The 27962-nt window shown below is 41.7% G+C and overlaps 1 protein-coding gene across 1 annotated transcript; it reads right to left on the reverse strand.

Annotated features, from left to right (window-relative positions):
* Positions 1-447: 447 nt before the first annotated feature.
* On the reverse strand, positions 448-21333 carry LOC121699956 (carbonic anhydrase-like). The gene is made up of 16 exons (XM_042082530.1): positions 21208-21333; positions 20961-21021; positions 20484-20504; positions 19912-20085; positions 14252-14409; positions 14015-14104; positions 12964-13042; positions 12664-12830; positions 11137-11254; positions 9974-10000; positions 9547-9723; positions 7872-8104; positions 7567-7656; positions 6907-6979; positions 3727-3890; positions 448-1231 (listed from the first exon to the last, which is right to left on the reverse strand). The coding sequence occupies exons 1-16, from the start codon at positions 21265-21267 to the stop codon at positions 1046-1048; spliced, it is 1878 nt and encodes a 625-aa protein (XP_041938464.1). The 5' UTR covers positions 21268-21333; the 3' UTR covers positions 448-1045.
* Positions 21334-27962: the final 6629 nt, after the last annotated feature.

The following is a 27962-nucleotide window of genomic DNA, read 5'->3' on the forward strand; positions in this document are numbered from 1 at the left end:
ATGGATAGCAGGGTGCGGTGGTTGACTGTGTCAAAAGCAGCTGATAGGTCAAGCAGGATGAGAACTGATGACTGAGCTACTGCTCTGGCAGATGTTAAGGCTTCTGTCACAGACAACCGAGCCATTTCAGTGGAGTGGCCACTTTTGAGGCCAGACTGATTAGGATCAAGGAGGTCATTCCATGAGAGAAATTCTGTGATTTGTTCGGAAGCCACCTTTTCTACATCTTTTATAGAGTAGCATGGGAGGAGTGAGACCGGGAGAAAGTTCTCCACCTGGGTGGGAGCAAGGGAAGACTTCTTAAGCAGGAGTTACCCGAGCCAGTTTAAATGCAGTTAGAAATGTACCAAAAGCCAGTGAAGCATTAATTACATGTGTGATTGCTGGTGTGATGATAGGAGATGTAGAGAGGCAGACAGAACAACTGCAAAAAACAACAGAAAAAAATAATGTCTCAATATTTATTGTTGATCATATCATATTGTTTTATTACAATGTCCTTGAAGATAATTTATTGATATCAGTGAAGAATACATTTGTTTACTTCTTTCCTCATTTAAGGGCCGGTCACACCAAGAATGATAACTATGACCCCAACGGTATCTTTGTCATGTTGTTATCGCTATAGTTTACGTATGGACGTTGTCATTCATGTTAGCTAGAGTGATACTTATGTTATCGTTATAGTTATCCTTCTTGGTGTGAACTGCCCTTTACAATATTAATGTTCTACAAACTGCATATTAATCAATATGATCAGTTTACAATCCTGTTCCCACTTCCATTTACAAAACATTAATAAATAAACATTCAAAATATATACTCTAAAACCTGAAGAAGTGATTTTGGCCTTACACTGTATATTATTCATGCCAGACATATGATACATTTTACTCCACTACTCCACAATTTATTTAAGGTTTATCTATTTAAAAATGTATTTATTTTAAAATCAGCGTTTAGCAGCACTGTTTTGGAATGATTGGTGCTGTGTGATATGGTGCAATGAAATATGATAGAATGATTGTATTTGTATATCTTTTGTCTACTGTATCTGGTTCATCCACAGAGTAGCAAAGAGGGACGACAGGACCAGAAGGAGGGAGAAGAGGCATGAGGGGGGAGAAGAGGAGTGATCCTCGGTCACGGTTGTGTACACGTGTCGGCCATTTAGTGGCTGTACAGGCCGGAATACGTTATTCAACCCAGTCATTTTGGAAAACTTCTTTATCTGAGAGAGACAGAGAGACAGAGAGAAAGAGAGAGAGAGAGAGAAGTAAATGATGAGATGCAGATTATATTTGTCTCCTGATACTGTGGGTCTGCAGTAGAGGAGTGGTAATCTGGGAGAATCGGGAGAATTCCCAGTTGGCCGGTAACGTTTTGAGGCCATGCTGGTTACTGTGTGAGTTTAAGAGCATGGTATGAGATATGCATGAGAAGATGGGTACAGACTACTGTAGATTTTAGATGAGTGGCTGAAAAACATGTTTGAAGTAGCCCCCCCCCCCCACTCTATAGTACATGTGCTGGTGAATACAAGTGCGTGCATGTGCATGTGTGTGAGGATGCAAGTGTGTGTGTGTGTGTGTGTGTGTGTGTGTGCGCGCGCGCGCATGAGGCTGTGCATTCCAGACCACATATTCCACACACCTGTCCTGTTCTGCACAGACACTCAGCCTAATCTCTCTCACTCTGCCATTCTTCAAATTATAGGGTAAACCTAATAAAAAATACAGCTTTGACTGTGACCCCACTCAGCAGGGACAATGTCTCAAGCTAATGTATAGCTGTGCTTCCTTTGTCTGCAAATGTACCCTCAGTAGTAAATCCCCCTTGGAACTCAAAATGTCAGTCATCAAGGTCTTCTAATCCTGACTGATCTTAGAATGTATGTAAAATCACAATGAGTCACTCATTTGATGGAGGTGATACTGTGTTGCCTGCGTGTTGACGAGTGCTGGTAAGCATGTGAGATCAGAGGTATGATCAATACCCACATGTAGCTAGAGACGGGGGGGGGGGGGGGCAAAAGTACACCCTGTACCCCAGTAAGAAAGACAAAGCAAAAAGAATCTGTAAAACTGACAGACCTGCACTACTTGCTCCTTAAAACCATTCCAACCATCCAAAACATCTCTATGTCTAGGTCTTTTTTCAGCCACCAGATATATTATTACTGATTCTAAGGAGTTTTCTGGCAAGCAAATGTCAATGTCCACATCCTGTTACAAAACACCAACAGGGTCACAGCTAGGTTATGTCTTATCTGTAGGAGTAGGACATGTCACCTGATAGCGTGACACCCCACATGTGAGCAGAGAGTGAGCCAGAGAATGAGGAAGGAAGGAGCGTGTGGCGCGTGGCAGTGTGGTGTGTGGCACGAGGGAAGCCCGTCAATAAAGAGGCTTTGTGACTGATCTGTCCATGTGAAATGTTTTCAATTCATTCCTTTTTTATTCGGAAAATCTTGACAGAGTCTGATATTACAAGATTGATCATAACTACGGCAGATGATGACATTTTTTTTTAATTCACTTGAAGACTGCGTTGATCTGTACTTGATGTTTACGAGGGACGGTCTCTGCTTTTCCCAATAGCTTAAAAGAAAAATTCCAGGAAGACTGCAACAACAAGGTGGGAAACTCACCAAGGGTGTCGTCTCTCTAATTTGTCATTCAAATTTCTGGTGAAGCAGAAGTGATTCCATTGGGTGGCTAACACCGAAATCTAATTAACTCAATGCCAAGCTGTTTTCGGAAGCTTTGTCCTAGAGTGCCAGCAATCTAGACTATTGTTGATGATTTTTGTACAACCACAGCATATTCCGTGTTATAGCTATGAACACATACAATGGCTCGTTTAAAAGGCGAGACTTTAAGCTCTCAGTGGGTGCAAACCGTGTATTTCTACACACCTCTGTTCCTGAGAAATCCCAAGCTAAACAGTGGCTAGTTTTCATCAAAATCCCTGTTTTTTTTTTCAAGAAATAGAGATATTGCATCTTTTATGAAATATGTGCTCCCTCCTCAGCACGGTGTTCAGTCACTCCTTGTAATGTTTTTGACCTGTCGTGGTCAGAGTCATCTTGTCTTAGTAGAAAGGTGGACTATATATATATATTTTTTTTTTTTTTTTTCTTCGACTTTTCCATTTCTCCCTTCAGCACCTGAGAAGTGTTGCCTGCAAAGTTTCTAGGAAGAGATCTAACGAGACCTGCCACCTAGTGATAAACCCACGAAACTAAATGACCTGATTTTGACCTGGCGTGCATGTCACTGATAGGCTAATCAGTGACTGATTCGAAACAAAGCGGCAACCATCAAAAGCCGAGTTAAGATCAAACGTCCAGATAAAATGTCCAGATCTTGCGTTTTCATGAGTTTTCGATCGTCATATATTTCATTTCCATTCATCACAGAGTTCCCAAAATCACATATAAGGTGTGTTAGAGTGTCTAGTTTCGTAAATAAATAAAAAAAAGCTAAAAACGTAATATTACGTTTTTGGCACTCAACGCATGGGAAGGAAAAGGCACTCAATGAGTTAAGAAGCCTCACTAGTGGTTTTAAAAGCTGTGGATTACAAAGATAAGGCTTTCCTGAGCTAATATTAAAAATGGAAGTGCTTTAATGTTTATCTGCTACAAGACTATCAGCCCAAAGCTATCATCCCAAAAATGAAGTTGAAGAGCATGAAAAGCAAGACAAAATGGGGTCTCCTTACCAGGTTCTTACTGACTCTGATGGGCTCTTTGAATACGGTCCATATTACAGCCTCGTTGCAAGTGGGAGTGGTGAGGGAACCCTGGTATCGGTAGTACTTTGTAAGATCCACATCCCCAATGAGGGCCTTAAGAGATATGTCCTGGTGCAGTTCAATGGTGCTGTCTGTGGGGACATGGGAGAACAATCACAGGCTCACTTCATGAGGAACACATTACCCAGTGTGGCCTGAGGGAGCCTCCGATGCTCTTCAAGACTGCTTTGACACAACAGACTGGGAAATGTTTAAGCAGGCAGCCACTTACAACAACCGGACAGACATAGAGGAGTATACAGACACTGTAACCCCTTACATCACCAAGTGCATCGATGATGTGACCCACACAAAAGACATCATCACTCGGGCTAACTGGAAGCCATGGCTGACAGGGGATGTCCTCGGGCTGCTGAGGGCCAGAGACAAAGCCTACAGAGCTGGGGATGAAGCTGGCATGAAAACAGCGAGAGCCAACCTGTCCCGTGGCATCAAGGAAGCAAAAAAGGAATACACTCACAAGATAACCACCCACTTCAAAGACAGCAGGAACGCACAAAGCCTATGGCAGGGCATTCAGGCCCTCACGGACTACAAGCCCGCGCCACAGAGCTGTGAGAGCAACATCCCTCTGCTCAACAACCTGAACCGCTTCTTTGCTCGCTTTGAAGCACAAAACAGCACCTGCCCACAGAAGACCCATCCCCCTCTACATGAGCAGCCCCTGTGCCTCTCTGCCGACAGCGTGAAGAGGACACTTGCTGCTATCAACACCCGTAAGGCAACAGGTCCAGACAACATCCCAGGTCGTGCGCTGAAGGACTGTGCAGGGGAGCTTAAGGATGTCTTCACAGACATCTTTAACACTTCCCTGAAGCAAGCCATCGTCCCATCATGTTTCAAAGCTGCCACCATCATACCTGTGCCGAAGAAAACTGCTCCATCCTGCTTCAATGACTACCGCCCTGTGGCACTGACACCCATCATCATGAAGTGCTTTGAGCGGCTTGTCATGTCACATATCAAAGCCATTCTCCCCCCCACCCTGGACCCCTTCCAGTTTGCATACCGAGCCAAGCGGTCTACAGAGGATGCAATCTGCTCTGCCCTCCACCCAGCCCTCACCCACCTGGAAAAAAGAGACTCATATGTGAGATTGCTGTTTATAGACTTCAGTTCTGCATTCAACACCATAATACCACAACAACTCATCTGCAAACTTGACAAACTGGGACTCAGTACCTACCTCTGCAACTGGCTACTGGACTTCCTCTGTCAGAGGCCCCAAGTAGTACGTGTTGGCAACAATACCTCAAGCAGCATCACACTGAGCACAGGGGCCCCCCAAGGCTGCGTGCTCAGTCCGCTGCTCTTCACCCTGCTGACGCATGACTGCACTGCAACCTACAGCAACAATCACATAGTGAAATTTGCTGACGACACAACTCTGGTGGGTCTCATCACCAAGGGCGACGAGACTCAATACAGGTTGGAGGTCGACCATCTGACCACGTGGTGCAGGGACAACAACCTCCTGCTGAACGTCAGCAAGACCAAAGAGATTGTTGTTGACTTCCGGAGAGGTCACACCCAACACCTGCCACTGACCATCGACGGTGCTGTGGTGGAGAGAGCGAGCAGCACCAAATTCCTGGGGGTGCACATCAGTGAAGACCTCTCCTGGACCACCAACACTGCATCACTGGCGAAGAGAGCTCAGCGCCGCCTGTACTTCCTGCGGAAACTCAGGCGAGCAAGTGCTCCACCAGCCATCATGACCACATTCTACCGAGGCACCATCGAGAGCATCCTCTCCAGCTGTATCGCTGTGTGGGGCGGAAGCTGCACTGAATACAACAGGAAAGCCCTGCAGCGCATAGTGAACACAGCTGGAAGGATTATTGGTGCTTCACTCCCCTCCCTGAAGGACATTTACACCACCCACCTCACCCGCAAGGCGACCAAAATTGTGAGTGATGCAAGTCACCCCGCTCACAATCTGTTTGATCTACTGCCCTCTGGGAAGAGGTACAGAAGCCTGCGCTCCCGCACTACCAGACTCACCAACAGCTTCATACACCAAGCCGTAAGGATGCTGAACTCTCTCCCTCCTCTCCCCCCTCCACCCTCAGCTACATAACATCCTGGACATTGGACCCAAAATGGCTGCCTGCACTACTCCACTTGCACACTTGCACACTTGCACACTTGTACACTTTACAACTGGTGTTGTTGTCCTGAAAACACAACACTTCTGCTGCTCTTACATAACTTGCACCACTATGCCACTTTCTTCTTACTTAGGTCAAACAGAACTACCCAAGCCTTTTATAGGCCTGAATTTGCACTAGTATTTTATTGACTGTCTATACACAATTTCAACCACATTTTGCTGCTCTTATTTTTTCATTATTGTATGTGCCCTCTTATTTACTTATTTACTTACTTTTTTGTTTACTTGAATGTTATGTTTGTCTGTGGACCTAAATGGGTAAAATATGTCTTGTCTTCACCGTGGGATAGTGAGAAACGTAATTTCGATCTCTTTGTATGTCTGGAACATGTGAAGAAATTGACAATAAAGCTGACTTTGACTTTGACTTTGACTTTGACCCATCCATGCCAACATAGTCATGCATACGTTCAGGTGAGCACATCCGGGCTTACACAACTAGTGATCCTACTGTTGCAATTTAAGTCAATACAATACATCTTTGTCAAAACTATCCTCACACTATTAAACATCCACTTACAAATGTCAAGTGAGTATGCAAATCACTGGCTTAATTGAAATACAAATGATTATACTGGCAGCTAATTGTTGCAACCCTTTGTTGTTTGCAATCCTGCAAACACCCACACCCTACACTGACTATACAATAGCTCACTTAATCATCATAGTAATCATAGTAATACATTGTCCACTCTGTAGTATGCTCACTTGGTAACCTGCTTCTCTTAAGATACAGAGGCTCTGGATTAGAAGCTTGCCTTGCTCAGGTAGTTTCGATATTTGAATCTCATTTCTCAAAGAAGCTTCCTTTTGCTTGTAGCTATATTTTGACATTTAAATGATATTGCACAAGGTTGTGCACAGACACACAGAGTCACACACACACACACAGACAGACACACACACACACACACCTTTGTTCTGGATCATTGCAAGGTGGTCTGTAAAATTTTTCCAGATCGCTGGATTGTCTTCATCATCAGTTTCCTGAAAGGATTGTGAAGGAGACAGAATGATTAAATGACGGAATGCAGGACCTGACAGATTTCTCCATTATCTTAGGTAGACTTGGGAACTAAGGGATACCCAAATAATTGTTCAGAGCACTTTTACCGAATGTAATCAGGTGTAATATCATACTACGCATATCATAACGATCAATAATGACTCCAGTGTACGGTCGGACAGTCAGGTTTACTAGCAGCAATACATAATTACTCTAGACACATACAGAGACATACTTGATTACATTACTCAACTTATGGCAGTACACTGTAGCTCAGAATAAAATAGGACCAGCATGAATACGATCTGACCTACAAATAGCAAAGCATCCTGACCTACAGTACCATGGAGGGGACAGACTTGTCCATGGTCAAACCCATCTTTCATATACCGATCTCTCTTAGAGCCTTCCAGTAAAAGGCCATTACTTAAAGTTAAAGGTGATGCTTTTATCCATTCTTGAGGGGGTGAGAGGTCTACACAAGAGTAAACACTTCCTATACCACTAATGTGACTGTCTGTGAGTCTCTCAGAATCAGAACCTTGTCCCCAGGGTTCTGGAATGGTACCTGAATGAAAAAGCCCAGCACTGCGAAACCTGTTGTGTCACTTGGAGCGGCATCTGCTGATAGGTTTTCATTCCTACTCACAATGTGCATCTAATAGGAACAGACAGAGAAGGCAAGAGAGGTCTGACATTTGGGCTTAATGTTTGACAAACGTAGTGTATGATATTGATTCAGCGTGATCATAAAGAAATACATGGTAAAGAGACATTATTGGCAAAAACTAAATTGCACAATGACAGCAATGGGAACACATGGCAAATAGTTTAAAAACTAGTGATCCAAATTCCAGTGTAGTGCTCCCTGACCTCCATTGGGTAGACCTCGGAGTCTAGTGCATGCTCTGACCCCCCAGAACTGCTAGCAGAACCTTGGTCCGAACTATCACTGCCATCGGACTCCGTGCTGTCTGAGTGGTTGGAGCTAGCCAAGTCATGCGCTGAGCTGTTCCCCCAGTGGAAGTGAAACTGTAGGGTGTCGTACACGTTAGGCAGACCCCCTCCTCCTACCCTAACCATGCCTTCCTTTAGCACAGCTTTTACTAGAGAGGGGGGAGGTGAGAGAGAGAGAGAGAGAGAGAAAGAATGGTGTAATGATAACAGAAATAAAAAAGAACATGGTCATATCAAAACAATCATGACATTGAGGAAAAAAAATACTGAATAGATTTTAATGTAATGAATACACATTCAGATAGTGGTGTGAAAGGCTAGTTTTAGAGCGTTACTATAGAGGCTAAACAGAGATATACACTTTTAACCGCCATATGTTTGAGAATGAAATAGTTCCATCATGATTTGCATGTGTGTGTGTGAATTACATTCATATCATGCTAATTATTTATGTGTACATTTAATGCAAATTCATATACTGTACATCCACAATCAAACATACAGTAGTGTGTGTGTGTTGAAAGAATTGTGAATAAACATTATAGTCTAGTGTATTTCTTGTGTCTTTGTTCTAGGCAAGTATCCTTTGTTTATCCTTGAATGATTATAATTCATTAGAGTCTCTCTAGGGACCATTTGGCTTATCCTCAGGTGTGATTTTCTATTGTATTCACTAAGAGGGGCAAGGATGGGGGAAGCACACCTCCCATGGCTGCCACCATTTGGCCATGTGCAAGCATACCTGTCAACATTTAGCTTTCCAAAAACGGGAGATTTTTTTTCAGGGGGTGGATGGTCAGTGTTTATACCGGATCTGTGTTTGCATATTTAATACGTTTCATACACGTGTTTCAACACTGCATTTCGGTCGTTGCTTTTACCTTACCATTACCTTACGCATGCCAGTTATGTATCCACCAGCTGCCTGCCTGCAGCCTACTTCCAAAACTCCAAAGCTGTCAGATTTGGTTCCGAGGGCACAAGTTCAGTGTATCAACAACACTCAATAACAGTTTATGTGATGTGTTAATCAATTAAATTCCCAACAATTTCACAACAGCTAGTTCTGGAGTAGGCCATTCAACTAGCCCGCTTGCTTACGACGAGACTCAGCCAGGCTGCGCAGTCGGCACCCGCTTCCTTATTTGGGTTTTGGGTTGCCAGGTTTTAGCCTATGACAAAACGGTTGAAATTGAAACTAAGTGATCGTGTATGTGTAGGGTGTATTTCAACCTGAATGTATCAATGATTTTAATAAAGTTTGATGGCCATGCAAATTACGGGAGTTTTCCAGGAGAAATAACAAAACGGGAGGGTGCTGGGAGATGACCTTGAAATACGGGAGAAACCCGGGAAAAACGGGAGTGTTGACAGGTATGTGTGCAAGTTGGGGTGCTCCTAATTACCTAATTATCGACCGTCTTGGAGGAAGCCCCACCCCCATCCCCCCCCCCCCCCCCCCCCCTCTCTTGTTTGAAACCTAAATAAGTTTAGTAAGAAGTCTTGTCTAGTTAGAGATAGTGGCGAAACTCTTCCATGACGTGTGTGTGTGTGTGTGTGTGTGTGTGTGTGTGCACGCGCACGCACATACCAGTGTGACCATTGTTGATGAGATAGTCCATTGTGTGTTTATTAGAGAAGCCAGAGAAACTGAAGGAACCCAATTCGGGTTTGTACGTGGCATTGTGGGAGTTAATGTTAATGGGAGACTGGCTCTGCCCGTTACAGAAGGCTCCACTGATGTTAGTCCAGTGGGAAAGACCATGATCTACAGACAGGCAGACAGGCAGACAGACAGACAGACAGACAGAATATTGGTAGGAAGACCCAGTACGCAAAAAGTCATGCACAATCATATGAAGAATCACATACAGATGATCATGAAAATAAATTAATGAACAAAGGCAAGGAAATGTTTTTTACATGAATATAGGCTCAAAAAAATAAATATGAACTGACGTTTGCTCACAAGAACAATGGGTGTAGAGTGTATTGTAGTGAGGTTTTGTGGTACTCACCGCATTCCTTGTAACACCATTCATGGCCTGAAATGGAATATTTGACATGGGTGTGAAACACGAGATATTGTGATGAATAAATTACTCATGGATGATTATTACAAAGACAACGTCCCAATACAATTAGTGTGGAAGCTGATGACACCATTCATGGCCTGAAATGGAATATTTGACACAGGTGTGAAACAAAAGATGTTTGTGATGAATTAATTGCTCATGGATGATTATTACAAAGACAACATCACAATACAATTAGTGTGGAAGCCAAGCTTAAGCACTGGGAAAAAAGCAAGATGACCAGGAAACTAAGAGAAAACTAGAAAATAAACACTCACTAGAATCTGATCCACCTGAAGATGATTCACAAGCAACTGAACAACTAAAGGGTCAATGAAAGTAAGTATGAGTGAGATCCGACCCCCTGCAACTGAGCATGGGTGACTATTCTGTATCATGTACATGTGTATCATGCACACTGTGGTAAGAGAGGCCAGTCCCATCTCCACATCCAGAGGGTTTGTATGGGTAAGATATCTCCAGCGGATCAGCAGGCTACACAGGAGGAACACTTAACATTTGAAATATATTCCCATTTGTTCAGCACTGCCACACAAAGTCGGCTATTTTTTAAAACTGGATTTTTTCCTCCTTCATATTGTGAAATATTTCCATCCACATGGCTACCCTAAAACAGCCATTGATGTCACAATCCAAAAATTCTGTTTTCCCCTGTCCACACACAAACACCCAAACAGAGTTTTCAAAGAGTTTTTTTTTGATGACAGCAACTGCTGTGCTAATGTGTAGTCATTCAAGACAAATGAACAGTCTTGTTGATGTTTGGAATAGCCACAGTCAGTTGAGTCAGTTTGTTTCCCATTTGCAGGCCCAGCACTGAGCAGGAAGTTTCATGGTGTTTTAAGCCCCCAACGTTGTCTTCAAGGCAGCGCTGCCTGGAAGGCGCTAGGGTTAGGCATGGGTTAAGATTAGGGTTAGGGTTAGGATTAGGTGCCTTTAAGTCGACGGTGGCAGCGCTGCCTGGAAGACGACGTTGGGGGCTTGAAACACCATTGAGCGTGCAGGAACACCAGAGGGTGTTTTCACTCACACACACAGGGGGAGAGGGAGGCAGCTAAGGGTCAGCAAAGGGAATGAAGTCATACCAGATTCATCTGAAGTTGCGGCACCCAGGGCTGCTGAAGCGTAAACATTGCGTTCATGGAGTGACTGCTGGGGGCGATACAAGTCAGAATCTCCTGTCTGCTGTGCGAATCTTAGGATCTGAGGGAGTGAGGTGGGGTGGGGTGGGGTGGGGGTTACAGAGAGAGAGAGAGGGAAAGAGAGAGTGAGGAGTTTCTGTTTTAATTTTGTTTAAAGTTAAAGAGCTTTGAGCCATATCTGTATGCGAATGGTTTTAACCCCAAATTAATGTGAATGTGATGAATGTCTGTAGTGTCTGCAGTGTCTCGTCTCTACAGAGATGTGGAAAATTATAGTCACAAGTCATTTACTGAGATTGAGTATCTTGGAGGTATGTTAGGAGGAAGCAAAGACAATGACTAGTTGTCTTTAACCAAATACCTTTGTAAGTTGGTGGTTTAAGAATTTAATTTGAATTAAGACAGTAAGAACAAGAACCAGAAAAAAACACACTTTTGCCGTCACAAAATCCTGGCCTCACTCTAGAGTATACACGAGACAAGCAATTGTGTTACATCTACTGAGAAAGTCTGATTCAGGAAATGGCTCAATGGTATGTAGACCTGGTGATGAATTTCCATTTAACTGATGGGTGGTTGAGTTTAACTCCATTACGTTTCTAAAAGGAAGTCTCACAATACTGTATTCATTTAGCAAGGCATGACCACGAATATAATACTGGCAGAGATTTTACTCACGGAGGCATCACATATACAGACTCTTGTGTAACATGACCTTTCACTTCAGTAAAGCCACCTGTCACTTTATGTGAATCTTACATGACAGTTGAAATTCCTCTAAAACAAGAAACTCCCTCACATCCAAATTAGAAATCTCGCTACACCACAGGCAGTGGCATGTGATAAAACAATGTGTTGCATAGATAGCACTGCGCTGATGAAACACTAGATTGGAAGAGTTAAGAGTTTACCTTAGCTGAACACCGCAGTGGAGGGGGAGGGGGGGGGGGGGGTTATATTGTCAGTCTTTTCATGCACGGAACTGCAAATTCATGTTTACTCACTTGGAAAAATAAACATTTATCAACGATAGGACATACTTTGTGCATACAGCCGCTGATATCATATCTCCAGCTGACTTAATGAAATAGATAGTTCCTTTGGAATATTCATGCTTACTCATTTGGTAAAAGAAATATTTATCAACGTTGTGATATAATTGGTGCATACAACCGTTGTTATCATTTTGACTGCTTACCAACTGAAACAGGTAGGCCTCACTATGTAAACACTGTCTGCATGGCTTGCCTAAGATATTGGTTTTGGCTACTCACGAATTTGTGTATTGTTAAGAACAAATACAGGGCTTTGATGTTCAAAAGTATAGCAATATAGCAAGAGAGAAAATCATAAATACACTTCACAAATGTGAACCTGTAACTTGGGAAATCAATTATAAAATTGTACCTTATCAAATCTAGCATATGCTTAACATATGCCCCCCACCCCCTACCCCGAAGTGCGACTTACCAGATCTTCACTGATGCGGATTGGCTGTTGAAAAACAGTCCAAACCACAGCCTCATCACATCCAGGCGTGGTCAGTGAGCCATTGTAACGGTAGTATTTGGTCAGGTCGACGTCCAGCAGGAAGTCATGAATGGAGATGTTCAGTGCGGAGAGACTTGCGTTATCACCTAAATGGGAAATAGGAGGGAGACCATTCACCAACCAAGATTACATGACTATCGTACTAGGTCATAAGAAATGAATGTTTTATGTTGATGATTGAACAACAGATTAAAGCAATATCATAAGCCCATGGCTCACCCTTGTTTGGTATTTCTGACACAAAGTCGGAGAAATTCTTCCAGACTTCCGGCATGCCTGTCGCATCCCCTTCCATCACCTGTGGTCAGAGTAAATCTCATAGTTATGGGCCCTGGGATTGTACCCTCAATGGGGCCTGCACAATGAAGACATTTTTTTTATAGTTCTCTGTTGTAGTTTCTTAAGCTTTCTTGGGCTTCTTGGTGGCTTTTTAAAGAGGATTTGGAAAGCAGAGTCATCCCCATCTGCTCTCTTTCTATGTACAGAATAAGATGAAATATTTCAAAACAGTTGAGCATTGCATTTTTCCACCACAAAATAGGCTAATAATTTCATTCATTGCCCTTAGTGGCAGATAATTCACCAGTAGGCCTACCACGTTTCACCTATTTCATTTGCTGCTGTTGTCTTGTCAACAATGGCACGCAAGTCATAGTGCAATGGATGCAGTTGATGCTGTTGGAGCTACATTAGTTCAAATGTAAAAAAATCCATCCATCCAAAAATGTTTTTGTTTAAAAATACATAAAAAAAAAAAAAAAAATAACATTATGCTGATACCTTTTGCTTTTCCCAAATACAATGTAGCCTACAGGTGTAAGTGACCTTTCATCAATCCAGTTGCAATGGATGAACTGTGATGAACTGCCCTACTTGTGATTGCTTAGAGATTTTAAAAGTTTTATAACAATGCTACATCTTCTTTGGCTATTCTACAATCTATTCACCTTTTCAGCACCAGTAGGCTACTTTCTGTGCAGCCGCACACACACACTCAGGCATGCCAAACAAGCATACACAAAAGTTTCAAGAGTGGGGGATGGAGTAAAATATGGAGACAAATTGAAGTGTGATTTATTTTCGCGGAACGGATGTACAGGACTGAGCGGCGGTCATATTTTGTACCGCTATGCGGTACATCTAGTTTTGTTAACAAACGGCCACTACAGATGATATGCTGTGTAATTTTCACCTACTTTGTCTACAAGCAATTGAAGCATATTTTAGCAACACTGACCCCATGTGGTACTAATATGTTACTACAACTTACATCAATAAAGAATCCCAGCACTGAGAGGCCCTCCGGATCTGCTTTGGCCTGAGTTGCGTTATAGCCTTTCTTCAGACTGACAATATGCATCTGAGAAGACACAAACACACACATACATGCGTGCGCATGAAAAGTCAAAGAACAGAAAGTCAAACACGCCAATATTTGGCATACCTCTTCTACCTCATACACTCACACACACACTATAATAATTGAAATGTAAGCCTCCTCTCTGACCTCCATGGGGTATCTGTGGCCATCGATGGAGTGCTCCGACCCAGGAAAGTGCTCGAGGTCCTCCCGTCCCCAGTGGAAGTGAAATTGAATTGTGGAGTACTCGTGAGGGAGACCTCCGCCACTGACCTCCACCACACCGGCCTCCAGCTTACACTTCACTATACCAGGCAGAAAGACAGAGGGGAGTTGGCTTCAGACATGGCAATGAAGTTTGTTTGCTTGTTTGGTTTGCTTGTTGTTGTTTGTATTTTTATATGACAGAGAATAGTGTACTCTTACACCTGACAAGGACACAAGGAGCCTTTTTATCAGTGTACAGTGCTCCCCTCTGATATTTAAACAGTCAAGGGTGGTCTGGCAATCTGGACGTTATGGAAAAGTCCAGAACGGCCGTGAATCCAACTGCCATAGGCCTATCTGAATATGCTTCATCAGTCAAGTAGCTAGGGCTGAACCGATTCATCGAGTTACTCGAATAACTTGATTACAAAAATTACTCGAGGCAAAAACCCTGCCTCGAAGCCTCGTTAAATTCCTATGATGCGCACTATACGCGCAGGGATCTGATTGTTCCACACGGACCGTTGTTCAGGAAGCACACCACTAGCACGTGAATCGTGATGCGTTCTGAATTAGCTGGCGCGATTGCGGAGTCAAGATGACCATAAATGGCAGAGAATGTCTAAAGTTTTCAAGTAAAGTTTTGGGATCATTACATAGGCTACTCAAAAAGGAAAAGAACAAGCATCTGAACCGAAAACATCCACTACATTGACAAGCGTCAATAAAGTAGGCTAGGGCTAGGCGTAGATAGATAGGCTAGATAGATTGATAGATAGCCTAGCCCTAAAGGTTATATCACGACATCGCTACAAATACAGTAAATTGGACAGCTTTGTTTGCCCAGTTTGCCAAGTCATGCACAAGAGGTTGCAATTTTACAGAGAGCATTTTGAACATTAATTAATTGTTGGCACTGGTACTTAACTTAATAAACACTAAATGGGTAAATTGCAATAAATGGGCTTAGTTTTGGAGCCAAATGTTGGAGTTAGAATAAATACCTCTGCCAATTGCTTGATCATTTTACAGCCATGTCATTTTCGTTATGCATTATTTGTTTTGGTTGTTTAATAATAATGCAAAAAAAAAAAATCTGATTAATCGATCGATAAAGTGCTAGATTAATCGATTACAAAAAGAATCGATAGCTGCAGCCCTACAAGTAGCCTAATCAGTGTCTAGCTCTCCAAATAAATGTTTCACCCCTGTCTATGCTATCAATTATCAGTAATTTGAAAAAGAAAACTAGCAACATTTCCACCATCGCGTTCTCACGATAGGAGGCCAATGAAAAGGCTACAGTGTCACCCTAATACTTGTCCACGAGCGTCACCCATTGAGAGTAAAGCGTCACCAAGGTTGCCAACTCTTGATGACAAATGTCTCATTACCTCACGCCACACATGCCTTTTTGCATGCCAACCTTCTAGTCTAAGCGAATTACCCGAAAAAGGGTCAAATGTGGCAGTAAATAGAGCAAAAGCATATGGTATCATTTGAATCATTTTATGTAGATTAATTGCAGGTGCCTACAACACCAATCCTTACAGAGAAAAAATGCAGAGCTTCGAATGAACCATGCAACGATTACTGCCCAAAATATTATGCTAGCACATTTGGATATACCCAATATCTCCCATGCCGGTGGAAAGATACACATCAAACCTGGTATATTATTACTCACTGATTGGGTATAGGCAGAGAATGTCTGGGGAGAACCGCCATTCTCGGGAAAACTTCCTGTTTCTGAACTGGTTGCAGTTCCAGTTCTGGTTCCACATGAGGGCGCTCACGAATAAGTGCAGAATGAATGGAGGTCTATGGAGCTGTACCCCTCAAATCCACTTTTCTCGGGATATAATTTTTTGCCCAGAAATTTGAATGTTGCATGCAAAAGAGGGGGCAGAGAAAATACACACCGCTAAGTATTATATTTTTTGAGTCACTTATTTGTTCTAAAAAGCCTTTCAAATGCGTCAATGACGTCATTCGTTAGCAGAAAGCTAGTGTGTTGTGGGCAACAACCAGGGTGCGATTTGACAAAAAAACAGAGGGGGTGATGTTTTTTTTTATTATTCATAGACAAGAACATTGGACTTTTAGCCTGCATAAAACGAGAAAAACGCAAAGGGTAGAAAGGCCCTTTTTCGGGTCCGTGGATTAGTCCACAACATGGCAAAACTTTTAATAACCCATATATGGATTTCTATTCAACGTCACGAAAACATGCGTGCGCAACTAACAGGCAGAAAGCACCATAGAACAGCATCAGTGCTCTCCATGAAAAGACCCTCCAATTAACTTAAATCAAACACTCAAAATAATTCACTAAATAGCACAACGTGCTGTCAACACTCAGGGACAGGTCTGGAAAACTAGACTAAGTAAACAGTTGGCTCTGGTGAAGAATTTGTGGTGGCTTTTTCGGTTTTTCTGTCGGGGCATTGTCTGCAGCATTTCGGCGCTCTTTTATCCACAATTCTGCAAATTTGTGGAAATGATGAAGGAATTGAAGGAAATGATGCCACCTCTAATTGAAGGAAATGATGCCACCTCTGGACCATTAACACCAATGAACAGTAGGCCATTCAAAGTGGAGACGTGCATTCTGTTTCTTTCCTCCGTGAGGATGTGGTTCATCGCACTAAAGCCACGTTCGCACTCAGCAGTTGACACAGGGAGCGTGGAGACAGTGGTGAGCAAGTCTCCCCTGCGACACCACCAGTGCATTTTCAGTTCATGAAATTCTTTGAGGAGTGTGGGCATATTTGTGTCGGCTATAGCAAGGCTTTTATGAATGGTCAGAAGTTTGTCATCCCCATAGAGCAACCGTTCATCTTCATCGGAGGGCCAATTTGAGGGGTTCAGCGCAGCCACCGCAGAAAAAATGCCGTTGTCATTGAGCCTGCTCTGAATGTTATCGGCCAAGGAGATGAAAAAGCGCTCACGAAAGGTCTCTGCCTTTCGTTGTTCTCAGTCACTCGGCTGAGACACATTAACCCCCTTAAATGTTTGCTTGCTGCCCAATTCCTCCTTCAGACATCGTATGTTCACTCCATCGGCCTTCCTCATGGACCTCAGTGTCCGCACAGCAACGCCCACCTCAGCATTGGCGGTGACAGCTGTGGCATCTCGTCTCTGAAGAAAGAGGGACAGGGCCTGCATCGTTTCGAGCGCGTCTTTCACTAATGCCATCTCCACCACGAAAAGCCACCGAGTCATCTTAGCATGAATTCCCTTACATTCATGGGCGGATTATGAAATTTCGGGCCCCTGGGCCTAGATGTATTAAGGGCCCCCCACTTATTGTTGTATATGTGGGAGGGGGGGTTTAGGTGTCCTCCCCCAGAACATGTTTAATTTGTTTGATGTGATTTCCTGTATTCTGGTGCATTTTGGGGATGGCCAATACTAAATTCAATCAGATTCATAGCCTACATCCTGATTTGTTGATATTGAGGCAATGATTCCATGCAAAGGTTTGGGCTTCAGGGCCCCCTGACCCCTTGGGCCCCTGGGCCCGGTAGGCCCGTGCAGTAATCCATCCCTGCTTACATTTGGCCCTGTCTTTGGTTGATCGTGATGTGTCTTCAGCCAGTGCCGCGAAGAGTTTGACCAGGACTGGATAGCTTTCCCAAAGAGCAGTCACAGATGTGCACGACGAGGATAGCCAGCGCACGTCAAACATCCTTCCTATCCTGCGAGCTTGCATCTCCAAATTGGAAGCGACAAGCTTTAACTCTCGCATGTTCTTTGGACTTTGAGAGAAGAAGGCGTACAGGGAGTCAGTGAACATCTGGAAATGACTTGCATCTGTAATTTGTTTGACAGTGTCATGGACGGCAAGTTCTAGTTTGTGATTCATGCAGTGAATGACAATCAGGTTGGGGTTAATCTCCTCGCGTAGGAGTGTGGCGACCCCCTTGTATCGGCCCAACATAGCGGCGGCCCCATCCGTTGCGAACCCAATTAGTCGGGAGCGCAACATGTCTTTTGAGATACCCTGCTTCTCAAGGCACTGAAGCAGAGTGTCACAGATCGCCGATCCAGTGCACGACTGCAACTCAGCAAGTTGGAAGAAAAAATTGCAACACTCCCCTTCAAATGGAATTCTGATGTAAATTATCAGACAGGTTTTATTTGAAACTGTTGTGCTCTCATCAATGAGAATGCTGAACTTGTCGGGTGAGTTTTTAAGGAAGTCCACCAGAAGCACTGACATTTTCTCTGCAATAAACATCAGCATATTCCGACATGCCTTGTCAGAATGCAGCATGTTACCGAGGTCAACACCGTTGAGTTGTTGCAGTTCGACCAGGTGAGGCTGCATTTTGAATGACAGATCAGTGTAGCAGATCATATACGCTGTGCGAATGCAGTTCTCTGTGGTTTTTAAACTATGCTCATGATGTTTCCGCCACAGAGCTGCACTGTTCTCAGTTGCCTTCTCAATTGCGGTCTCTTGTCTTTTTTGTAAAATTTCGATGCATTTGATATGGCTTTTACATTTTCCGTGCTTGCTGATTTTGTCATTTAATTGTTTTGCCGTTTTGGCTTTTATGCCTTTAATGAAGGCAGAGTCTATATGAAGCCTCTCCTGTGTGTGTGGCCCTAAGTCCCTGATGTCGGAACAAGCTTGGCACTTGACTCCATAGACCCCCATTGTTTTTGCACTTATTCGTGATCGCCCCTAGCGGAACTGCAGCAGATTGCAGGTACAATGGAGTTAATAGGGAGTGATCCGGCTCTCCGTAAACTGGCTCTGGTATAGGCTACTGAAGGTCTTGGGGTGAAAGGTCAAGTCAAATTAAACTGTGCCTATACATTTTCAACCTAGCCTACACAAAAAAATCTTAAATCGACATGAAATCGACATGTGCGCGATAGATGATACACATCATCCGTTTCACTAACAGAAATTGGTTCCAACGTCGTCCCTGCCTCTCACATACACATTTGCACGTTTGTTGGTAATGGCGCTTCAGTTTTATTTGTTGGCCTTGCGCAAAACAGACAGGTTGTTGCCTCATTATTGAACGACAAAGAATGAGTCGCATTGTACAGTATACTTGTCTAGCTTGCTACCACAACTACCATATTATTTGCAATAGGTCTAACCCGTCCATACACATCTTGATGATACACTGTGCACCAACCTGATCAAGTTGTAGACTTTGTATATGTGCAATGTCTGTTAGTCTTAAAAAGATGAACAGATACTCAAGGCCATTTATTGATAGATCCCCATTTACAGTACCATAATGATATGACGTCCCTGTTGGTTTAGGCTACTTATATGAATGAAGGCATAATAATTAATCAATAATGATCATCTTTGTCAAATCTGACTCACTATTTTGAATGTGATACCTTCACTGGCACAATCATATTGTGAGAATGTATCATGTTAGACTGTGTGTGCCAGCGCGCAAATGGTAATTAGGGCCTATTTGGAAGAAAGTCCAGGGGCTCTTTTTAGTCCCAGTCCGTCCCTGCATGCACACTTGTGTCATATGGCAGTGCAAATTTAGCGCACACACAGACTGCCCTTACCTGCAGCCATTTCTGTGAGTTTATCTGAAGTGTACATTGTTTACCTGAGTGTCCATTATTGATGAGTAGTTTCATGGTTTGCTTATTAGTAAAATTGACCAGGTTGAATTCCTTCAGGTCGTTTCTGCCCTTGACGTGTTCAGTGTTGATGTTGATTGGGGACTGCCTGTCCCCATTGCAGTTGGGATAATAATCGCCCCAGTAAGAGGGAGTATTCTCTATACAAGTAAAACAACGGAGGGAATCAGAGACAAACTCACATTGAAGTCACCTTCTCTACCAAACTAGGTGCACATTAATAACAATTAATCACTGTCATTAGCCCAGACATGTGTGAAATAAAGATGCTTTATTGCAAGTCATGATTTTGTTACATTCAGGAACTGTTAATTAATGTTATCCTATTCTTAATTAATAATCAACCATTAACATGATAAGTCTAATTTAAAAAGAAGCAGTATTAAAATAACTGACTTAAGTGAATGGGAACCATGCTTTAAAAATATTGTAAAAGGAGTCAGCATATAGATTTCAGTCAGAGAGTAAAACTAGTGAAAATAGACTTGAATTTTAGAGAATCATGGCAACTGTACAAAATGTTTCAAAGTCAACATACCACATCTTGTATAACACCAATCTGGGAGAAATAGAGAAAAGAACTTAATTTTGTAGAGTAGGCTATAGAATTCACTGACAATTGCTCTCGTATGAACTCGGAATAAACAAAATGGGATTGTGGAGATAGCCACGAAACTGTCATGCGACAAGCAGTCTACTCCATATATAGCATCACCATATGGATTAAGCCTAGTTCTAGACCGAAAGAAAACTTCAATGAAAATCTCCACTGAAAATGTATTTAAGTGCATTAACTTTAATCTACTTTAATTAGCCTAAGTGTAATTGACTTGAATCTACAGTACCACCCATATACATCCATTTGATAAAACTTATGGCAATGTTAGCATATAAGATATCTGGAAGCTATGACAGAAGCATATAATATTACAAAGAGACCTTTAGATTGTTTACATATTTTAAGGAATTAGAGAATAAATGCGTTAGGGGATTACAATGACTTAACACTCCTCACCATCTGAAGCTCCAACAAGGACAACCACATTCACAACCAAGAGAATGACTGACAAGTTCATCTGGGGATAGAGAGAAAGAGCAAGAAAAGGATCAATGTTTGTGTATCTATATCTTAGAAACACACAAACCTCCTATTTTACTGGGAATTGAAGAATTGACACTGAAGTACTTAATAATCTTAGTCTTTCCTACCATATTCCCCTCCCAAAAAGTGAATCAATCTTCAGAGAAAGACATAAACCTACCTTTTTTTTTAATGATCTTGAGCACACCGAAGGCCCAAACAAATAGAATCCAAATGCCATGACACTATAATGGAATCACAATGACCTATTCTTGATGAAGTTCTGACCAACCACTGATGTAGCTAGTAAGGGAGGAGAGAGATAAAGGTGGAGGGGAAGACAACACTGTGTGACTGAAAAGATACAGGCAGCCCTCTGATGAAGTGAAAACACAGGAGAATAGGGGATCAATAGGGGCCATGAAACCAAAATGTACAGCTGACACCAGCACAGACATTCTCTTCAACCTTCAAGGGGCCTTGAGAAGACTGATACCACTTGTAAGCTGGTATAGAAAGTTCACAATTGAATGTTCCTACTGTCATGATTCTACCCGAGAACGAGGCTCACGGAAAGTATTAAATCTTCTTCAGAGCAACACCTTTGTTTGCCCATTCTTACTGGCAACCTATCTTGCTTTTTTATAATGCTGTGATAATGTCCATACAAATTTATGCTCATCTTCATTGTTCTTGTTAAAGTTTACACTTGACACTTAAGACAAACTTAGAACCAGTGTTGTAGTACTCGAGTCCGAGTCATTAGCTACATTTAGAGACTCGTGACTTGACTTGGACTTGAGCACTGATTGACTCGAACTTGGACTCAGACTCGTGCATTCGCACTCGCGATGACTCGACTTATTTTTGCAATATATCAAGGCTATAATTGTAGTATGTCATTAGGCTATAATTTGCTATATGATTTTAATGTCCAAATGATTTGTAATGCTAATTTTAGTTCAGGGGAATGTTAGGCTACTGCTTCGTGTCATAGCCTACATCGCAACTCACGTCATGTTCACATGCAAAGCAAACTAACGTTAACACCAAAATGCCTGGAGACATGGCCGCCGCCATTTCAATGTAGTAGGCCTATAGCCAGGCAATATTAGTTCTCATAAATGACATGACATTACCTAAGATTACACTCAGCCTTGGCTAAACATCACACACTGCTGCTGGATAGCTGATCATCGTGACTTGGTGAACAGTGTTTTTCTTGACTGACGCGAGAAGCTAGGTTCCATTCATTCATTTGGGTCGTGCCCTGCCGTGCTTCTATCGGATCTAAAGAAAAATAAACTAAAAGTTTTCCCGATCAAAATTGCATACTTCTTAATTTTGGTGTCATAAAATATAGACATAACATTAAATTGCCTAGTAGAGTGTCCATGTAGAGTGTCAATGTAAGCCTACGTGTCTGCGCAAGTGAAACTGACAAACTGAACCTCTTGTGGGTAGGCCAGAAACAACTATATTTAAAACCACGTGGATAAGCCTACTGTTACTGTTCAAACGAGCGATTTGATAGCCTAGCCTAACACTGCACGAAAAAAAAAAGGAAATAGCAACTTGTTTTATTTCTAACAGATGAATATCGTAGCAAATAGTATGGCGATGGCAGCTTAAAAAAACATTTATTTAACTCATCTCGCTGAAATGAACGTAGAATGTGGCCTGTTGCGCAAAGAAATTAATTAGGCAGATGATCTGCATCTCCGTTAACCGAAAGCTAGTTTTCATCTCCATTGTTGACGTGAAATAGGCCTATGTCTCCATAGTGTCAGTGAAGTGATAACATTATGCAGTTGCAGGTAGCCAGTGTTCACGTCACAGGAGTCAGAAAGAAGCTACCAAGACGGGCCCTGTTCTGTTTCTGTCCCTCCCAAACTGTGCTAAAATTGTGTAGGCTATTTAACAGCCAGAATTTTTTTTTTTTTTTAAATGCCCGGGGGAGGCCCTTTTATGATCCACACTACTTCTTACAAAATATGGAGTGAGGATTGTCTCAAAATTATTTAAATATATATAAAAGGATATATATATACATATACATACATTTATAAATATCCAAAGACAAAATACAAATATAAAAATGTGACATACAAATAAATAAACAAATTTATATAAATAAACGTGTCTTTGTAAATATATTTTCGAGATTTGAAAATAAATATGCTTGACTTTGTATGTGGAATCTGCATTTGTGAATCTCCTTTTTGCTTTTATGTCGATGACGTAATTTTGAGACATTCCTACTCATAGACATAATATACATAGACGCCGCATCGACCGCTACTCCTTACTAGCGCTGACGAGATTTGGAGCCGCCATCTTGGACCGGTCATCCACTCCACTCAGTGTAATCTGTTTGGCCGGTGAGATGAGCTGTCAGCGCACTTAATTAATCATATCTCACTGAATACCGAACAGATTCTCACGCATTTTTTTTTGCTGCAAAGGTCATACATGTAGCTATGATACAGGACACATGATTTAGCGTATTTTAATATTCATAGTGGGTTTAACAGTAATAGAATATTCTGATATATGATAAAGTGACCTGACGTCCGATATCAAAACTGGGAACATAATCCATGTTTGACAGCATAGACAAAACTAGTTTGACTTGGGTAAATTGACTCTAGACTGACTAGTTTGACTTGGGTAAATTGACTCAGAATAAGTTGTAAACCTCCCAGTAGAAAAGCTGTATGATACAGGAAACATGGTTGTGTGTATATTCATAGTGGGCTTAACAGTAATAGAATATTCTGATATATGATATATTATAAAGTGATGACATCTAATAAAAACTGGGAACATAACTAATCCACGTTTGACAGCATAGACAAAAACTGGTTTGATACAAGTTTTAATGAGTTAAATTTACAGAAAAAAATCCATTAACATTTTCAGTTCAGTGCCATCAAAAATAAAGTGATGAACAGACATTGGTGTGGCATAAAGGAAATGGAGTAACTGGGTTCAATATCAACAGCATTTGTTAGACAAGTTCCATAAATATTGTAAAGTGCAAGTTTGTAGGTTTGTTTCTGATCCTTAAAAATCAGACATTGGTTTGGCATAGTAAGTGTAACAGTTCATCAATTCAAGACAAAAAGGTGACTTGTCACTTGTACAGTGTCAATGGGTTCATCAACAGCATCTGTTATTTACAGTTCACAGAAAGGTTCCAGTGAGACAGAGTTACCGTCATGCAGTTGGTTCTATGATTTCGACAACTGGTGCATGTCATTTTGTATGTTCCCACCTTGCTAAAATTGCTTGGGTACACTTTGGCTGAGAACAAAAGTGCTTCAGACAGCAGGTGGGCAAATAAGATGGCATAGTAAACTGGGTAAACTCCATAAAAGAGGACTGAGTCAACCAGACGATGGGAAAATGGGACACAGAGGTGATGAAGGTGGAGAAGGTGGAGCTCATAAATCAAACATTCAGTCACAGTGTAGCAGATGCCCTGCAGTACTGCAATGAAGAGCTGCACCTTCCTCAGTTCCAGGGGTGTGAGGAGACCGTTCAGTTCATTCACAGTCTTCTTGAACAAGGCAGTTGTTCTGGAGAGATACAAAATAATAAATAAATGAATGAAAAGGAATTTGAGAGGCATCTTATTCTTGTTAGGGTAAATGACATGTGAATAATACAGTGTTGGGCAAGCTACTTCGAAATTTTAGTGAGCTAAACTATCAGTTACTCTGCCATGAATAAAACACTACACAAAACTACCACCCAGTCAAATGTATTAGTAGCCTAACACAAACACAGCAGTAGGCTAGTTCACTACATAGGAAGCTACTTTAAATTGTGCTAATTTCACATGACAAGAAAAGTGTAGCTTGTCTGGCTAAGCTACTTGATAAATAAAGAAGTTGAGCTATTGAAAAGTTACTTTATTCAGGAAATAGTGAGGCTACCACCAACACACTTAGGCTACAAGTAGCAGCTAGCGATTGCCCAATAGGCTAGTCTGTGCCACTTGTGTAAAATTCGCCGGCCAAATCTAGTATGATTTATTTCTACAATAGCCTTCTTGTGTCAGTTGTAATCTAAGTCAGTGTTATGGAATATGACTTATCAGGTCTCAGTTCATAGCCGGGTGAACACCGAGTAAACATAGCCTAGCTAGATGGCTACGATTTTCATACAGTAATATCAAAGATTGCTCCTTCTCAGCTCTCTGGTAATATTCTATTCACAAAATACAACCAATAGTACGGTTATGTTAAATCTTACTTGTGAAAAGTAAATCCCCCGAGTATGGTCCGCCGATTTGAGAAGGAACATGCTGCACAGTGCTGTCATCTTGTGTCTTCTGCTGCAACGCAACGAGGAGTATGACCGGTCCAAGATGGCGGCCGCATTTCTTGTTTCCAGCAGCCAATGCGGCGTCTATGTATATTATGTCTATGTTCCTACTCATAGACTGTATATATATACAGTCTATGTTCCTACTGCACACCAAGATCCACAAATAAATACCACTAGATTTGAATGTGAAGACACCCTCCACTGAACAACCAGCAGATGGCAGTGTTGCACAACATGTCTGTTATCAACTGATAGCAACTGAATCAGAGAGGGTTAAAGCGGATCTTTGACTGAATCTTTCCGACGCTGTTTTCCCTAGTTCAGTTCAGTCAAGTGGTCTATGACTAGCAGGATTAACGACATGGAAGACACTGGATTAAATGGATAGGTAAGTAATAACAACTAGCCAGAACGATTTATTATCGGTTTCGATGTGTTGTGCCGTTTTTAATGTCATAGACTGTATAAATAAGTCCATTTAGTCAGCGTACAGCTGCTAACGTAAACTGCTAGCTAAACAGTTGGTGCCTGTTCAGCTTTGTTGGTGCCTGCACAAAACACATTAAATTAAGATTTCCCTTAAAATCCGATTTAGGGCCCCCTTAAAATAAAATGTAGTTTTCCCTAAAGTTATTGTGTCTTGCAACTCAAGTGACAGGCTGTGTTCTGTTCGCTGTTTTACAGATGTTGCAGATCTTACGTTACAGATGTTAACATAGCTTCTAGGTTAACATAACATGAGCTCAGCTGAGATCGCTATCTGACAGACTGCCATTTAATGTCAATATTGCTAAATGGACTTTAAAAACGGGACTACACATCGAAACCGATAATAAATCGTTCTGGCTATTAGACATATCCTAAGCAAAAAGGAGATTCACAAATGCAGATTCCACATACAAAGTCAAGCATATTTATTTTCAAATCTCGAAAATATATTTACAAAGACACGTTTATTTATATAAATTTGTTTATTTATTTGTATGTCACATTTTTATATTTGTATTTTGTATTTGGATATTTATAAATGTATGTATATGTATATACATCCTTTTATATATATTTAAATCATTTTGAGACAATCCTCACTCCATAATGGTATGGCTATGGTATGGTATTCTCTCCGATATAATAAATACAACACATTGGGTTTGGCAAGAAATTTGGCAATAGTACTTTCACACAAGTGATGGCACCCCTGCATGGAGACAGAAGATTGTCCGTTTTGCTTTTAAGGATTTCATCTGCAATGGGAAAAAATGGAACGACATGTACTGTAGGCTATGCTTACTTTAGTGCTGGACGTGAACTCGACTTGATCAATAGGGACTCGACTCGGACTTGACTCAGATGAGTAGTGGACTCGACTCAGACTTGACTTGGAATTTTTTTTTTAATGACTTGGACTTGACTCGGACTTGAACACTGGGGACTCGAACCTGGACTCGGACTCGAGGCATAGTGACTTGACTACTTGCATAGTGACTTGACTACTTGACTGCTTAGAACCGATGACAGCTGATGATGGTGTGACAACAATAGATGCAACAGAGGATGGACCTGCAGACCGGTCTCCCTGCTGGCAAAAGCAACAAAATAGCCAGTCCTGAGGGTAGTGATAAAATCACACCAAACAAGCTTCCTACACCCACAACAGCTAGTATTAGCTAAGCAAAAACACATCTACTGCCACTTTGGTTTTCACATGTCAATTTGAACACCTTTTGCACCTTTCACAGAGCTATCAATGTTCAATATATTCCAGTATTAGATTGCATTGCAAATTTGTTCTAATTGCTTGTGATGTATACTGGTCTCAGTGACACAAATATGTTTAAATGAGTCTCTGTTGGTTTGACATGCAGAGAATAAGGTTGTCATAAATTGATAACTATAGTTATAGTTTAGTGTGTTAAAACCACAAAGAGTGCATGTTTATCGTCAGTGTCTTTATAAATCCTTTAAAAGTCTACCTTAAGTGAACAGGCTGCTAAGACATATTGAACCTTCACTATAAGATCCCTCCTTTGTCAGTTACAATACAAAAAAAAAACATTTGTATTCTTTTGCCATTTTTTTCTCCTTATCTCTCTTAAAAAAGGTTTAGGAGAAACGGGTCAGAATTCAGTAATATCTTAATAAGAGCTGATGGATTTCAGTAAGAAAAAGGAAAGAGTGCGAAGAATGCGAAGAATATAAGCAATAATAAAATAAACTTTTACCAGATTGTCTTCATATGCATTAAGCGGCTTTCACTCACCATGCCTGTCTGGTGAAGAATGTGTTACTTCCTTTTTGTGGTTGGTGGTGGCAAGTTCATGAGCACCCATGTTCATGCCCCCAGACTGTAGCACTGTGGCTGCCTGGGAGCTTTAGCTGTTGGCTGCAGCAAATTCGAGGTAGAACCGATTGTTTTCAGGGTTTTTTGTACCGACAGTACCTCAAGAAATAGAGATCTATGTGAAAAATCGCCGGAATACTCTTTTAAGTCGATGAAGTAAAAATAATACATGACACTGCCCATTGTCCATGTAATTGTGTCATTTAATCGGTTGAAAATAAAATCCAAAAAAGAAAGGGAAAAAACATATTTTCATATAG

This window comes from Alosa sapidissima, chromosome 24 (assembly GCF_018492685.1).
Source record: "Alosa sapidissima isolate fAloSap1 chromosome 24, fAloSap1.pri, whole genome shotgun sequence".
NCBI lineage: Eukaryota > Metazoa > Chordata > Actinopteri > Clupeiformes > Clupeidae > Alosa > Alosa sapidissima.